Source organism: Silurus aristotelis, assembly GCF_946808225.1.
Source record: "Silurus aristotelis genome assembly, chromosome: 15".
Lineage (NCBI taxonomy): Eukaryota > Metazoa > Chordata > Actinopteri > Siluriformes > Siluridae > Silurus > Silurus aristotelis.
Window position 1 is genome coordinate 21,493,098 of NC_139588.1, and position 16,750 is coordinate 21,509,847.

The 16,750-nt window shown below is 38.1% G+C and overlaps 1 protein-coding gene across 2 annotated transcripts; it reads right to left on the minus strand.

Moving 5' to 3' along the window:
• Nucleotides 1–431: 431 nt before the first annotated feature.
• plg (plasminogen) lies at nucleotides 432–15,408 on the minus strand. 2 transcript variants are annotated; one of them, XM_083561816.1, is made up of 20 exons: nucleotides 15,297–15,408; nucleotides 15,054–15,083; nucleotides 13,936–14,059; nucleotides 11,914–12,020; nucleotides 10,338–10,452; nucleotides 10,113–10,252; nucleotides 9,279–9,399; nucleotides 8,411–8,529; nucleotides 8,167–8,329; nucleotides 7,011–7,135; nucleotides 6,723–6,879; nucleotides 5,870–6,072; nucleotides 4,674–4,819; nucleotides 3,479–3,572; nucleotides 3,272–3,386; nucleotides 3,117–3,191; nucleotides 2,890–3,030; nucleotides 1,751–1,857; nucleotides 1,511–1,656; nucleotides 432–757 (listed from the first exon to the last, which is right to left on the minus strand). In XM_083561816.1, the coding sequence occupies exons 1-20, from the start codon at nucleotides 15,343–15,345 to the stop codon at nucleotides 596–598; spliced, it is 2,439 nt and encodes an 812-aa protein (XP_083417942.1). In that variant the 5' UTR covers nucleotides 15,346–15,408; the 3' UTR covers nucleotides 432–595. The 2 variants fall into 2 exon arrangements, with proteins under 2 accessions (XP_083417942.1, XP_083417941.1); XM_083561815.1 differs by having other exon boundaries at nucleotides 3,272–3,383; nucleotides 3,470–3,572.
• Nucleotides 15,409–16,750: the final 1,342 nt, after the last annotated feature.

Sequence of the window (16,750 nt, forward strand, 5' to 3'; positions counted from 1 at the left end):
CTAGATTTTAAAATGTGCTTGTGGAGATTCATTCAGCTATAAGGGTGTTGTTAAACTCAGGTTCTGATGTAGGTAAGGAGAGGAAGCCTCACCAGTCAGTGCTCACATTCATCCCAAAGGTGTTCAATAGGGTTCAAGAGATCTATACCAGGAGATCTTCCAACCCATGTAAAGCATATATTCTCATGGAGCTGGTTTCGTGCACAGGAGCATTGTCAGGCTGGAACAGGTTTGGGTCTTAAATGAAGGGAAAATGTTATGCTACTGCATCCAAAGACTTTTTTTTTTTTTTTTAAGATTGTGTGCTTTCACAGTTTGGGGAAGAACCACATATGGTTGGAAAAGTCAGATGTCCCAACACTTTTGCTGTATAGAGTTAATTTTTATATCTGTTGTATAAATCAAGACACCAGAATCCAAATTTCACTTTTACTTTAATATACACTTTAATACGTGTATGTAACGTGCTACCTGTTAAAATTAAATGCAAAATTAACGCATTACATTTTATTTGAAAAGAGTTTGGGAAAAACAGCGAACTGTTGATTTAGAATTCTTCAGTAATAATTTGCATTTCAGACTCAGATGCAGGTTGTTAAATGGACTTCGTCTCTTTTTCGATCCAGTCGATGAACTTGGATACACGAGCGTACACACCAGGCTTCATAGCATTGGCACAGCCGAGACCCCATGATGTCACTCCCTGAAGAATGAAGGAGTTTTGGGCAAAGCAGACCAGAGGACCTCCACTGTCACCCTGAGAGCGGGAGAAAGAGAGTCGGTGTGTTTGAGCAGTGGAAAGTGCTTCATTGATGTTTTTAGCTGTTTATGTATTTTATATTTATAACTCGTGCAGATAGACAGACTGACAGGCAGACAGACAAACATGTTGACAGTCAGACAGAAAGATAAATTGACAGATCAGCATGCGGGCAGAGATGCAGACTAACGGACAGACTATCAGGCAACCAGACAGACATACAGTTCAACAAGCAGACAGACAAAACATGTTCGACAGGTAGACAGACATAAAGATTAGCTGACAGACTGACAGACTGACATGCAGCCAGATAGAGACAGAAATGCAGACAGAGTGAAAGGCAAGCAGAAAGAGACAGGCAGAGAGATTGACACGGACAAACAGACAGATAGATAAGTTAAAAGGTAGGCAGAAAGACAGATTGGCAGACAGAGAGACATGCAGACAGATTGCCAGACAGACTGACTGACAGGCAGACAGGGAGATTGACAGATTAACTGACATACAGACAGATCTGTTGACAGGCAGGCAAAAAGACAGATTGGCAGACAGACATACAGAACGACTGTGTGAAACGTAAGTGTGTGTGAGAGAGTCTGTGTGTGTGAGTCTTTCTGTGTTGGATCATATTATAGAAATATTGAAATGCAGTATATTCTGTGTGAATACAGTAAACTGTGGTACTTTTTAAATGGTATAATTGAGTAATCGGTTGGTTCAGAAAAGCTTTCGGTGAGCTTTAGTTGTTACCTGACAGCTGTCAGTTCCTCCCTCGATGTTTCCTGCACACATCTCATAGTCCTTTACTCGGTTGTTCAGATAAGCCGGGCGGTTGCACACTTTATTTTCGATGACTGGGAAGCCGGTCTCCTTCAGAATACCTTCTCCACCAGTTCCTGTTAAACACAACACGATAGGGAGATCAATACTAATTAGTGTGTGTGTGTGTGTGTGTGTGTGTGTGTGTGTGTGTGTGTGTGTGTTCCGTACCCTGGGTCTCTCCCCAGCCTGTGACGTAGCATTCTGTCCCACTGGGCACGATGTAGTCCTTCTCAGGCAAACACACAGTGGACACTTTTTCATTTATTACAGCTTTCCTGAAATGAGGGGGAAAAAAAACTTTTTTGGAAACTATAGAAGCTCAGGTTCTCTCTGAAATTATTACCCTTCATGAAGATGAGCCAAAAAGAATGACATGCATCTGAGGGATGGGGATCTTTTTTAGTGGACAGGTAGACAGAAGACAGGCGGATAGACAGATAGATTAAGATAGACTGAGAGCTCGATAGACATGTAGACAGAAGACAGAAAGACAATCAGACAGGTGACAGAAAGACAGATTCACAGACAGATTGACATTCAGACAGACAAATGGACATGTAGACAGAAGACAGCCAGATAGACAGAGTAAACAGCAGACAGATAGATTAACAGAGAAACAAATGGACAGATAGACAGACAGATCGACAGACTAACCAGCAGACAGAGTAGCTGACAAGCTGATGTGAAGACAACTAAACAGACATTTAGATAGATTGACAGGCAGAGGGACAGACAGACTGATTGATACACAGGCATGTAGACAAACAGTTTGACAGGCAGACAAACAAACATGCAGGAGACAGATTTACAGACAGACTAACAGAAAGACTGTTTAACAGAAGACAATTTTGACTAACAAGCAGACAGATCAATAGACTGGGTGACAGACAGACAGGCATGTGGACACAGGTTAGACAGACAGACAGACAGACAGACAGACAGACAGACAGACAGACAGACAGACAGACAGACAGACAGACAGACAGACAGACAGACAGGTTGTCCACTGTTTGCTGATGCCAGATGGAAAACTAACAATGAATATTATTTTCCTGGGAATCAGGATGTGGTTAAAGGGATTTTCCGAAGACAAAAAGAAATTTCTGTGAGACAGAATATGAAAAAAATTTCTGAAAGTTTTTAAAAGATAATTTTTAAGAACATAGTATTTTTTCTCCTTGATAATTATTTCTCATTTTTCTGATAGGGTGCTGATAAAGTGGTCACCACATATTTATATAGAGGATCTAGAAATAATTATAACTGATATAATAGAAGAGCACTAATAGTGCAGAGAAATTCCTCACTCGTCCAGCTTGAGTAAAGCGATATCAGTTCCTGCTGGTCCCTTTACTATCTTTTCCAGGTTTCGGATCTGTTTGGATGACTCGGTTGCTCGTTCTGAATGGATTCCCATGTACACTTTGTAGGCGGATGGTCTGTTAGACCTGTAGAATAAATGTAAATATGCCACCATTAAAACAAAATGTTGTGGAAGAGACTCAATTTCTGTTGAAACATCAGAGAAACTCACCGCTCGAGGCAGTGAGCTGCTGTAAGGACCCACTGATCAGCGATTAAAGTTCCTCCACAGAAGTGTAGGCCGAGGCTAAAACACACAGTCATGTTCATCACAGCGTAAACACAGATGTAGTAGATAACCACTGTACAACGTTTAGAGAGTCCTACTTGGTTCTGAGGCTGATCTGCCATGGCCAAGAGTGAGCTTTAGAGACGCATCCACCAACGATCCGGCCAAAGCACCGCCTTGGTTTAACTGCTGGCTGTCCACATTTTGCTCCTTCTGTACAGAAAACGTGTCATTTACATATAAAACCTCTGCTATACCAGAAACATGACAGCAGGAAATCAGGGAAGATTAAAGACGGTTCATACCACAGTCTGGAATCTGACAGTAGTCCCACTTCTTACTTCGATCTGTAGTGTAACACCAAGGACCGTTCACATCACCATCAGGATTTCTGCAATTCTAGATATTGAAATAACAGGAAACTCAAATACTGATGATAGTGTTCAACCGATCAATGACATAGGTGTTCGTAATGACATTACAATGTCCTGACACTGACATAATTATTCATACTGATGCTGTAGTGTCATGACATTGGCATAGGTATTCATACTGAAGTGACATTATCATGACTTTGGCATAGGTATTTATAATGACATGACTCTGACATAGGTAGACATACTGATGCTGTAGTGTCATGACATTGCCATAGGTATTCATAATGACATGACATTTTCATAGGTATTCATACTGAAGTGCCATTGTCATGACTTTGGCATAGGTATTCATAATGACATAACTCTGACATAGGTAGACATACTGATGTTACATTGACATGACACTAGCATTACATTGACATGACACTGACATAGGTATTCATAATGAAGTGACATTGGCATGACTTTGGCATAGGTATTCATAATGAAATGACTCTGACATAGGTAGACATACTGATGTTACATTGTCATGACACTAGCATTACATTGACATGACACTGACATAGGTATTCTTTTTTATATCGTAGTGTCATGACATTGGCATAGGTATTCATAATGACATGACATTTTCATAGGTAGACATACTGATGTTACATTGTCATGACACTGGCATAGGTATTCATATTGGAATTACACTGTCTTGGCATTGGCATAGGTGTACATAATGATGTTACAGTGTCCCGATTTGGCATAGGTATTCATACTGAAGCTACAGTGTTATGTAAGTATGTTGGGGTTATAACAACCTTAGGAACATTAGCCTTATTGTAGTATAATTGCTAAAGAATAATTGCTTTTTACAGAATACATACAGAAAATAGATTAAAATGTCTAAATGTAGAAATCAGCCCATGTATGTTTATCCCCTATGAGTTTATGAAGATGAAGAAAGGAACCTTAAGAGGAGCAACCAGCCTTAAAAGGGAACCTATTAATACAGACACTGATTTCTGGTATCAGGTATAAATCTATTGGTGTGTTCCTATTTTGTACTGTGATACAGTTATAATGAGTAAATAATTACTAATAAATTCATGGCACCAGGTCAAGCTTTATGACCTACATTAGACTCCAGGCCTTTGTTCGGGTGTGTCGAAGGGTTAAAGTTGGAAGTATGGGGGCTACTGGCACTCCAGGCTTGGCAGGTCACTCCTGTTGTGGTCCTCGATACCGAACCTCGATAATCTTCGCCGTTGCCGTTCTTGCAATCTTTTTTTTTTTTTTTTTTTTTTAAAAAAAGCACGAAAATTTATTAGAAATCAAAGGAAATTGATCATCCCAAAATGTATAATATGGTGAATGAGTGAATAATAATGCTTCTATTGAGGGCAAAAGTTTGTGCACCCGTGGTTAAATAAAATTTTTAAATAAATATTTTAATTTTATTGTATAATAATAATCAGTAACTACAGGGGAATTGTTGATCAGTCACACCATGAAGTTATGGGAAAGAGTAGTGGAAGCCAGGCTGAGAGAAGAGGTGACCATCTGTGAGCAGCAGTATGGTTTCATGCCGAGGAAAAGCACCACAGACGAATCATTTGCTTTTTTAGAATGTTGATGGAGAAGTATAGAGAAGGTCAGAAGGAGTTGCATTGCATGTTTGTGGATTTAGAGAAAGCGTATGACAGGGTGGGGAGAGAGAGGAGTTGTGGTATTGTATTAGGAAGTCAGGTGTGGCAGAGAAGTATGTGAGGGTGGTGCAGGACATGTATGAGGACAGTGTGACAGCAGTGAAGTGTGCAGTAGGAACGACAGACTGGTTCAAGGTGAAGGTCGGACTGCATCAAGGATCGGCTCTGAGCCCTTTCCTGTTTGCAGTGGTGATGGACAGGTTGACGGATGAGGTCAGACAGGAGTCTCCCTGGACTATAATGTTTGCAGATGATATTGTGATTTGTGTTAAGAGTATGGAGCAGGTGGAGAAGAGCCTGGAGTGGTGGAGATACACGCTGGAGAGAAGGGGAATTAAAATCAGTAGGATGAGTACATGTGTGTGAATGAGAGGGAGGGCAGTGGAGTGGTGCGGTGCGGTTGCAGGGAGAAGAGGTGAAGAAGGTGGAGGAGTTCAGGTACCTGGGGTTAACAGTGCAAAGTAATGGAGAGTGTGATAGATAAGTGAAAAAAAAGAGTGCAGGCAGGGTGGAGTGGGTGGAGAAGAGTGATAGCAGGAGTAATTTGTGATAGAAGGATATCTGCAAGAGTGAAAGGGTTAGAATAAACTTTTGCGCTCAGTTGTATTGTTTCATGAGGACAGACCTGTAACTTCTGAAGGAGGAAGTTCTAAAACTGGGCTCGAGGGTGAATTCACAACCGGATTGTTCTGAGTGGTTGGATTGGGGAGAAATGCGCCATCACAGCGCTCTATCTTACAGTACTCCCAGCGCACAGAAGGGTCAGTGGTGTAGCACCATGGAGCCTTGTCATTATCAGGGTTCCTGCACAGGTTTCTTCTCAAATCACTGCGTAGTGAAGGAGAAATTTGGATTTAAACATAAATAATAATAATGGGCCCAAACTGGCAAAGTATTAAGCACTTGAATGCCTTAACAAATCATTGGTCAGAAAAAGAGGTAGATACTGAAGTTCTTTCAACCCTGGTTCCATTTAGGAGCTGGTTAGCTGATCTTTGATGACTAAAAACATGAGAATCTTAATATAGTTTTTTCAAAAATTTGGTATGCCCAGATATCATATATTTTGCATACAAGTGTATTTCCCTGTTTCTAGCTTTTCATCAAACACTTGGTGGCACAGGAGAGTCTCAGGAATGTGTTTGTTTTTAGTTTTGGTTGTTTTTTGACCAATGATTTATTGTTTTCAGGGCTAAACTGAAGCTAGTAGTCCAAACAGATACAGCTTATCTGCCAAAGACACGCCCTCTAAATCACATGCATACTCTAGGCCGGAGTTCCTAAATGCTAATTTTCTGATCAAGTTTTTCCCAGAAACTAGTGGAAACAAAGACAGATCATTTTTATGACCATTTACATTTTGTCCTATTGGTGGAACCCTTAAAGGTTCAAATTAGAACCTTATAGCAGTGATGCTTGTTAATGCTTGTTTTCTATAAAGTTCAAATCGAATGTGTTTCCAGTATTCTTAGCCTTACCCATTGGGGAATGCCTGTGGTGTTTTGGAATGTTTATGAGGCTCCATAGACGTCCAGAACTGGCACTTCTTCCCACTGATAGTCTCGGACATCACTCCACGGTACGAGCTGCCGTTTCCTGTGTAACAGTCCTCGGCTGGAGCGATAATTGGCTCCTCTGTAAACACATTTTATAGAGGTCAAAAACTTGTGTGCCTTTGTATGATGATGAATAATTGTATAATGAGTATAATATATCACAGTAGGACGAGTAATAAGGTGTGAATCCTGGCTGTACAGCAGGCCGACCTGGACGAGGCTCCGCACCACAGCTTGGTACATTGCAGTACTCCCAGCGGGTTTCTGAGTCGGTGGTGTAACACCAGGGACTTCTCTCATTGTCAGGGTTTCTGCAGTAGTTGTTATCCAGATCTCTGCAGAAACAAATGAATATGCCCATGTACAGTATAGTGCTATTTAGAAATGTTAGGATGGGTCAATAATTATGGTGCAGATTCAATTACTAGGTGCTGTAATGGAAGGAAATTCTTTTTTAATACACTGATCAGGCATAACATTATAATATTAAAACATCATGAGCGGTGAAGTGAAGAACACTGATGATCTGCTTCATCATGGCACCTGTTAGTGGGTGGATTTATTTATTAGGCAGCAGGTGAACATTTTGTCCTCAAAGTTTAAGAAGCAGGAAAAATGGGTGAGCGTAAGAATTTGAACGAGTTTGACTAATTGTTATGTCTAGACGACTGGGTCAGAGCATCTCCAAAACTGCAGCTTTAGTGGGATGTTCCTGGTCTGCAGTGGTCAGTATCTATCAAAAGTGCTCTAAGAAAGGAACAGTGAGGAGCAAAGGCTGGTCCGTGTGGTCCGATCTAACAGAAACGTGAGGAGTGAAGGCTGGTCGGTGTGGTCCGATCCATCAGACACGTGAGGAGTGAAGGGTGGTCCGGGTGGTCCGATCCAACAGACACGTGAGGAGTGAAGGCTGGTCCGTGTGGTCCGATCCAACAGACGAGCTCCTGTAGCTCAAACTTATGAAGAAGATCATGCTGTTAATACTCTATGGATCAGAACTGTTTAGGGGACCAACACAATATTAGACAGGTGGTCATAATGTTATGCCTGATTGGTGTATTTTTTAAAATCTCACTCCCAAATGTCTAATCAATTAGTTTTGGAGGTCTAATACTTTTGGAGGTCACTGTATCTGAACCTTTATTGGACATTGCGCTCTTTGTTTGTTCTACCAATGAAATGGATGCTCTCTTAAAGTGGCTGAACCTCATAACTGTCAGTTCTCAAATCTTTGCCTGGGAATCTGGTCAAAAGTTCAGAAAAGCATTTACTTTTCCTCTTGATTGACCATGAAGGAAACAAAAGAGCATTACTAGATGAAGCCCTTTTATCTTTATGGTGTCAGAGGGATGTACACATTGTTCCTCACTTGCACGGGTAATTATCTGGGGTTCTTGAATGCTTATGAGGAAGCTGAGATGACCACGATTGGCAGGTTTTCCCAGATACGGTTACAGCAATGTTCCCTCTGTAAGAGCTCCCGTCTCCTGTAACACAGGTCATCTCTGGTGCGATGGTCGGAGGCTGAGATGCTGCAGGGTTAAAAAGGCATGTTTCGGGTTTCTACAGTTTAAAGTAACTGTAAAAAGTGTTAATTTTGTAATGGAGCTTACTGCAGCGAGGGATGAAACAGTAATCCCAGCGTTTGGCTGGATTTGTGGTGAAACACCAAGGTCTGGGTTCTCCATCTGGATTTCTGCAGTAGTTCTCCTCTAAGTATTTGTCAGGCAGACTACACAAACACACACACAAGTAGCCTTTTAATACCTCAATGATGTGAACATGTTAAATATATTTTAAAAAAATGGACTTCTTACCATCCAAATATGGTTAAATACATTAAATGTCTTCACATGAAGATATCCAAGGGGTTACTGTGCAGGGTTGAACCCCAAGAAGCAAGAAGTTGGATTTGGACTTTAATTAATATAAACAGTCTGCTACACAGGGTTAGGGCCTCAATTTTACTGATCAGTTTTGCTGTTCCATCAGTGAACATACGATCACCTCAACAATGATGGAACCATAATGAATGGACATTCGGTGTCATCCAGATATGGATGTGTCTGGTTCCTCTCGAGGTAAATTTGTAAACTATTTCATTATGTAAAACCGCTCTGGGACATTGTTTATTTTCAAAACACCAAAAATTTATTTGAGTTGAACGAATTGAAATATTGCTTTCTTTATTTACAAGCGTTATGATTTGCTTGTCCTGATAATAAGCTCGTTTATTTTTGTTGATTTCAATAAATGCTAAAATTGAAGACACTTTTGCCACAAAGATTCATTTCAACTACTTAACATTGTAATGTACGTTTGACTATAACATAACTAAGATGTCTGAAGGGAAGACTCGACCTATATATATACAAACAGAATGAAAAAATGAAAAAATCTATATGATTAAAGTTTGCCATTAATGGTTCCATCACATTCTCAAAAAACCCCCAAAGTGTTCGGAGAATACAGAAGTCTCACACTGAGGGAATGTATCCATGGTTATTGGGTTTCTGGGAGTCCCAGCGTTGACAAGTGTATCCTAGTACAGTGTTGGAGGTCTTCCCTCTGTAGTTTTCCCCACTACAGTACATGCATTCTTCTGTAAACATACAATTATTCAGAATTAATATATATATGTATATATATATATGCTAGAATGACATTTGAAGTATAGTAGGTTTAAATTAAATAAAGTGTAAAAAAAAATAAAAATTAAGAACATGTATAAAGTAAAAATAAATGCAGATTTTTTTTATAACTCATAATTTTGTATTTTTTTTATTTATTAAAAAAGGGTTTAAACTAAGGGTGAGAACAATCCTAAATAGATTTTTCCTACACTGCAGCCATGTTACTACATTGTTAATTCACCCTCAAGCCACTAGAGGGCTCTTCTAAATTTCAAACTTCCTTGGTTGTCGTTTCTATATATACTGTATGGGCAAATGTTTTGGACACATCACCATCCCATTTGACATTTAGTCCTCACTTCCTGTTATAATAACCTTCATTTTTCTGAGAAGATTTTCCACTTGATTTTTATGGAGATTTGTGTTCCTTCAGACACAAGGGTGTTAGTCAGGTACTGATGTAGGTGAGATGAGGAGGCATGGGGGTGCAGTCAGTGATTTATCTTTCAGATTTATACTACTGATTCTGTTTATATATACTGCTTGGCACTGTCTCAATTACGATGCATATGACTGACTGGTATGAAAGCTCAGATTTTTTCTTGGAATTGTGTCATCTTGCGTAAGAATCCCAACCCCTTGTTTGAATCATGTGCACCTGCGGGTGAAATGTAAGTCATACCGCTGCAGCTGGGGATGTCACAGTGCTCCCATCTCTTATTCACATCCACAGTGTAGCACCAGGGGCCGTTGCTGTCTCCCTCAGGGTTTCGACAGTAGTTAGACTCCAGGTCAGCTTTTGGGTGCTTAATCTTCGTGTGGCTGTGAGGACAACACAGAACAGTATCTTACCAAAGCATAAGCTGTGAACTCTTTGTATGAACATGATGATTTGTATAAGGCGTACGTTGGAACGTGGGGGAAAGTACTATCCCATCGCTGGCACAATGTTCCTGATTTTGTTTTAGTCCTTGTTCCTCTGTAATCGCTCCCGATGCCTCTTACACACTCCAGTAAATAATCTGGATGTATAAAATATGATTAAAAATGCATTTTGATTTTTAGATGTGAAATCTAGAAGAAAAAATGACTCTGGGAATTGGGAATCTTTTAAACATAGACAGCAACTTTATTTTATTTATTAAGTAAGGTATCATATCATATATCATATCATATCCTGTCTGTCTGTCTGTCTGTCTGTCTGTCTGTCTGTCTGTCTGTCTGTCTGTCTGTCTGTCTGTCTGTCTGTTTGCATCCAACCCTCTGAATGGAATTTGACATGTAGAAGTTTATAGTACTTGTCAAAAATTTGGAAACACCCAGAATATGTAATCAGATTGCCTCACAGTGAACGTGGAGGTGGAAGCTTAATGGTTTGGGGTTGTTTGGAGCAGAGAAGATTGGAGACTTTTTCCAGGTGAAAGGAATCCTGAACCAACATGGCAACCATTTCACACCTCAACACCATGCAGTTCCATCTGGACTGCAGCTTATTGTAAGCGACTTCACCATACTATAACTTCCTGGCTCTGAATGCGTTATTTAGAGAGCAAACAGTCATCTGGAGTGATGTCTATCATGGAATGACCTGCCCAGTCACCGCACATAAATCCTATTCAACTGCTCTGGGATGAACTGTATCACAAGAAAGAAACCTTTTGAATATCTTTGGTAAGTTTTACAAGAGACACTGCAAAGTATTTCAGCTGAATTTTAGAAGAAATAAACTGCTAAATAATAAGCTAAAATAACCCGTTACATTACTGAGAAAAATACATTATAAAAACATCCCCACCCTGAATGAGAGTTTCCACCTATACCTCTGCCTGTTACAAACCACTGACATCAGAGTCTCCCTCTATATATTCTACTTAAACTTTTTATGACTGCATGCAATCAACTCACTTTGCATGAGCCGTTACTATAGTAAAAACAACGTATTATTACAAGCGCATTAGTACAAAGCAGCTTTTATTAGTGCAGCTGTGATAATGTCAGAGCTACTTTTATAGAAAAGTAATCAACAGCTTCCGACCAATCAGAATCCAGAATCATCAACAAATCCATACCAGTTTTTAATAAATACCAATAACTGTTTGCATTTAAATGTACCTCAGCTTGAAAAATTCAATTAAAAAGAATTCGAGATTTAAAACAAGATATAAATAATCAAATAAGTAAAAGTGAAGACTGGATTTTGTCATTTTTTCATATAGATTCTGTGTCCGTTTGAAGATACAATTTATTATTATTATTATTATTATTATTATTTTCACACTGATTTAAAGAGTTTCATAATTGAAAAAATGGCACACATATATTCGATATATTTTATATCGAATATAAAAAATCATATTAAATATAAAAATAATTTACACATTTATTATTTTTATCTGTTATCTTGAGAATTTAAATAGAATAAAATTAAATAAAAATAATCATTATAATTAATAATTATAACAAAAATCTTTCCACACATTTACCTTTTTTCTCATACAGAGCCGAGCTTGTTCTCCGAAACACCTGCTCGATCTTTGAGTTAGCTGGTATTGTAATGCAATCCTGATCCTTTTCAATGAATAAAAAAGACCTGAAAAAAGAAAAATCAGAACAAATGAAATGATCAACTACTGTAGACTGTGCGATTAAATCACAAGGTTCAGCAGGTTAGTGTGATACACCATGTTACATTGTGTTGCAATGTCATACAGTGTGTTATAATTTCACAGTCTGCAGCAATGCGTTAGCGTTTACTGTGTCACAGAGTCTTACAGTCTGTTACAAAGTGTTAGTTAATTATGGTGTGTAACAGTGTGTGCTGGTGTTACTGTGTGCTACAGGGTGTTACAGTGTGTGACAATGTGTTACACAGTATGTTACAGCGTGTCATTAGATGTCACACTATGTTACGGTGTGTCACAGTGTGTTACGGTGTTTTTCAATGTGTTACACAATGTAACGGTGTGTGTCACAGTGTGTTACAATATGTTACAGTGTGTCACATTGTGTTACAGTGTGTTACAGTATGTTATGGTGTGTCACCATGTGTTTGTTACGGCGTGTGTCACAGTGTGTTACAATATGTTACGGTGTGTCACATTGTGTTACAGTGTGTCTGTCACAGTGTGTTACAGTATGTTATAGTATGTTACAATGTGTTACACTATGTTAAGATGTGTTACAGTGTGTCTGTCACAGTGTGTTACAGTATGTTATGGTGTGTCAGAATGTGTTACACTATGTTAAGATGTGTTAGTGTGTCTGTCACAGTGTGTTACAGTATGTTATGGAGTGTCAGAATGTGTTACACTATGTAAAGGTGTGTTACAGTGTGTCTGTCACAGTGTGTTACAGTATGTTATGGTGTGTCAGAATGTGTTACACTATTTTAAGATGTGTTACAGTGTGTCTGTCACAGTGTGTTACTGTATGTTATGGTGTGTCAGAATGTGTTACACTATGTTAAGATGTGTTACAGTATGTTATGGTGTGTCAGAATGTGTTACACTATGTTAAGGTGTGTTACAGTGTGTCTGTTACAGTATGTTACCATATGGTGTTACAATGTTTTACACTATGTTAAGGTGTGTTACAGTGTGTCTTTCACAGTGTGTTACAGTATGTTATGGTGTGTCAGAATGTGTTACACTATGTTAAGATGTGTTACAGTATGTTATGGTGTGTCAGAATGTTTTACACTATGTTAAGGTGTGTTACAGTGTGTCTGTCACAGTGTGTTACAGTATGTTATGTTGTGTCAGAATGTGTTACACTATGTTAAGGTGTGTTACAGTGTGTCTTTCACAGTGTGTTACCATATGGTGTGTTACAATGTTTTACACTATGTTAAGGTGTGTTACAGTGTGTCTTTCACAGTGTGTTACAGTATGTTATGGTGTGTCAGAATGTGTTACACTATGTTAAGATGTGTTACAGTATGTTATGGTGTGTCAGAATGTTTTACACTATGTTAAGGTGTGTTACAGTGTGTCTGTCACAGTGTGTTACAGTATGTTATGTTGTGTCAGAATGTGTTACACTATGTTAAGGTGTGTTACAGTGTGTCTTTCACAGTGTGTTACCATATGGTGTGTTACAATGTTTTACACTATGTTAAGGTGTGTTACAGTGTGTCTGCCACAGTGTGTTACAGTATGTTATGGTGTGTCAGAATGTGTTACACTATGTTAAGGTGTGTTACAGTGTGTCTGTTACAGTGTGTTACCATATGGTGTGTTACAATGTTTTACACTATGTTAAGGTGTGTTACAGTGTGTCTGTCACAGTGTGTTACAGTATGTTATGGTGTGTCAGAATGTGTTACACTATGTAAAGGTGTGTTACAGTGTGTCTGTCACAGTGTGTTACAGTATGTTATGGTGTGTCACAATGTGTTTGTGTGTTTGTCACAGTGTGCCGCAGTATGATAACCGTGTGTGACATTGTTACAGTGTGTTATGGTCTATTACATTGTTACAGTTTGTGACTGTATGTTAGAGTTTTACCTGCATGTGAACAGTGTTTCTGCATTGCACTTCAGTGCACATAGTTCTGCTGAAATTGCAGGGTATTGACCTTTTTGCAACGTGATAATCCAAGCGCCGTCAGTTTTAGTGTACTCATCTAACACTGTCAACACATACAAAACCAAAACACATAAGACATAACACGGCCGATATCTATCTATCTATCTATCTATCTATCTATCTATCTATCTATCTATCTATCTATCTATCTATCTATCTATCTATCTATCTATCTATCTATCTATCTATCATATATATATATATATATATATATATATATATATATATCTTTATTGTGTCTTTGTAAAGACATATTACAAATTTTCTTTTCACTGCTGGCTGCTATAAATGTTTTTTATAAGTTTATTCTAAATTGATTACATAGGTGCAGGCCACATCTTTATAAAAAGATAAAGAATTGCACTCAGATGATCGTGTACAAAATTATTGAGCTCCAGGTCGAGTTTTACTTAATCCTTGTATCAAACATGAGAATGAAAAACTATGTATGTGACTGCGTTAATTATCCACGGATTGGGTTGAGATTTTCAGTAGAGCTGGTGCAAAAAACAAAAAACATCCAGTGAGCAAGTTACAACTGGGACTGGCTAGTGACAGAGCAATATACACTGACAGTAAGGCAACAGTAACCTCAACAACTTTTTATAAACATGGTGAGCAGAAAAGCATCAATACACACAGCATGTCAAACATTGAGGTGGATTTCTAGGATAACTTTAAATAAATAAATAAATAAATAAATAAATAAAATAAAAAGCATATCCACTATTCCCAGTCAAAAACAGTATTTTGAGGCTTCACTGAACATGGACAAATGAAGCTCAGAGACATTTCTGTCCTGCACCTAATCTTATTTTATCTTTTTTAAACACAAGTATAATAATTGTGAATGGGCATGGTAGAAATTGGTTTATCTCTGAGTAGATGCAGGAATGGAGCTGATTGGGTTAAGCGCCAATATCAAGAAACGTGTTCTTCGGCTATAAGAAACAATAATTTTATAATCTATTTACGGTCCATTGGAGGTTTTTGGAATTATGTAAAATAGATAACGGATTTGGTAGGAATAATCATACCTGTGCTCTCGGCCTGACCCTTAAAGGCACCTGTCGAAGAGAGAGATTACATTGTTTAGGGATCCAAAGCGAATGTAAAAGTTTAGAATCATAAAATCTACACATTTTCTAAAATAAATAAAAAAATAAGGCACTACTTGCTACACATTACCCAATACCAACAGTATGCATCCTGAAGCAAGCAGATAATAAATATCATTAATTTGTAATTATTATTAATATACTTTTAATCCATAGTCTCACCTGCATAAAGCAATAGACAGAGGAGTGAAGCTGCTTGGTGGACATCCATGCTGTATTACTAACACACACTGATTTTGGAGCAAGTATTTTTTTGTCTCGAATGTCAATAAGACAAATAATCATCGGTCAATCATTTTCCCAACAAGGACATAGAACAGAGTTCATGTTGTGTTTACTGGACCTACATTTAAGACCACGTTCAATCATTCAGCTGTACATTTTGAAACAATTGTATTCTATAAACATCCGTTCACACAGATTTATTTTCCCAGGGACTCATTCTGGGATGTCAATATTGTACTTCATATATATTTATAAATAAATAATTATGATATATTTTATATCGTATTTTATATCTCATCATTCAATGTCATCTTGTATGTGGTGTATTCGCAAACATTAAATCATTGTGACAAACAATGCAAGCTAGGCGAAAAAATAAAAAGACGAGAAAAGGAGAAGAAGAGGTCACAATTATTTATACTGCATCTATATCAAAACCTACAATTCCAGCTCAGAGTTTCAAATCAATTTAAGTTAATCACTAACCTTTATCCAAACTCAATTCACCAAACATCCAAGTTTTCGCAAGTCTGAACACAATGTACAAATAGACGTGGAGACGAAAATGTTCACTGTTTAAGAAAAATGATGCAGACATAAAAGATCTTAATGAAGAAAAAATAACATATCATGAAGTATATGAATTACAGTACACTGGTTCATTGGAGTTAAAAGGAATCCAGGATCATCTCTGAGATGTTTTTATAATGTAAATGTCATTTTATCAGTGATGGACAGAAACAAAGTAAATGTAAATGGTTACTGTACTTAAGTAGCTTCACGTTTCTGTACTTTACTGAAGTATTTTCATTTGGGGGAGACTTTAATTACATTTTAAAGTCAAATATTTGACTTTTAACTCAACTACATTTTGTGAAATCAGTCGTTCCTTTTTACTTATGAAGATAAAAACTTAACCGGTCAAACACGCAGTGAGTCACCAGTCAGGGTCGAGCGTGCGCTCTGTTTTGAATTTGTTTTGATTTCTGTTTGGTGTATCTACTGATCACAGTTCAACATCAAGCAGAACATTTAGAGAAGAATGAATGATGGAAGAAACTCCAGACTCGAACTCGCCACAACATCCGTGGCCTAATTTATCCAAATTAATTTTTGGTTTTATTAAACATGCCCCTGAGGTTCCACTGACCAGTTTATCCCAACGTCATACATCTGGATGGATGGTTTGGCTGAAGATGGTTCCACATCTACAGCAAAATATTCATGAAGCCACTGAGCAACTCAAGAACTCTTAAGGATGAATTTGGATTGTAATTAAAATTAAAAGTCAACAACAATGGCTCAGGACCACAGGTTGCATGAGTATCACCTACTACAACGTACCTCAACAATGAAACTGCAATAAATGGGCATTTGGTGCCACCTTAATA

Excerpts from the sequence above, each read along its gene's own strand:
- plg (XM_083561815.1), bottom strand. The coding sequence starts at position 15,345 with ATGGATGTCCACCAAGCAGCTTCACTCCTCTGTCTATTGCTTTATGCA. Across the intron at positions 10,253-10,337 it reads ACTTTCCCCCACGTTCCAAC|CCACACGAAGATTAAGCACC; the intron begins GTACGCCTTATA and ends TTGTCCTCACAG. Across the intron at positions 9,400-10,112 it reads TGACATCCCCAGCTGCAGCG|AAGAATGCATGTACTGTAGT; the intron begins GTATGACTTACA and ends GTATGTTTACAG.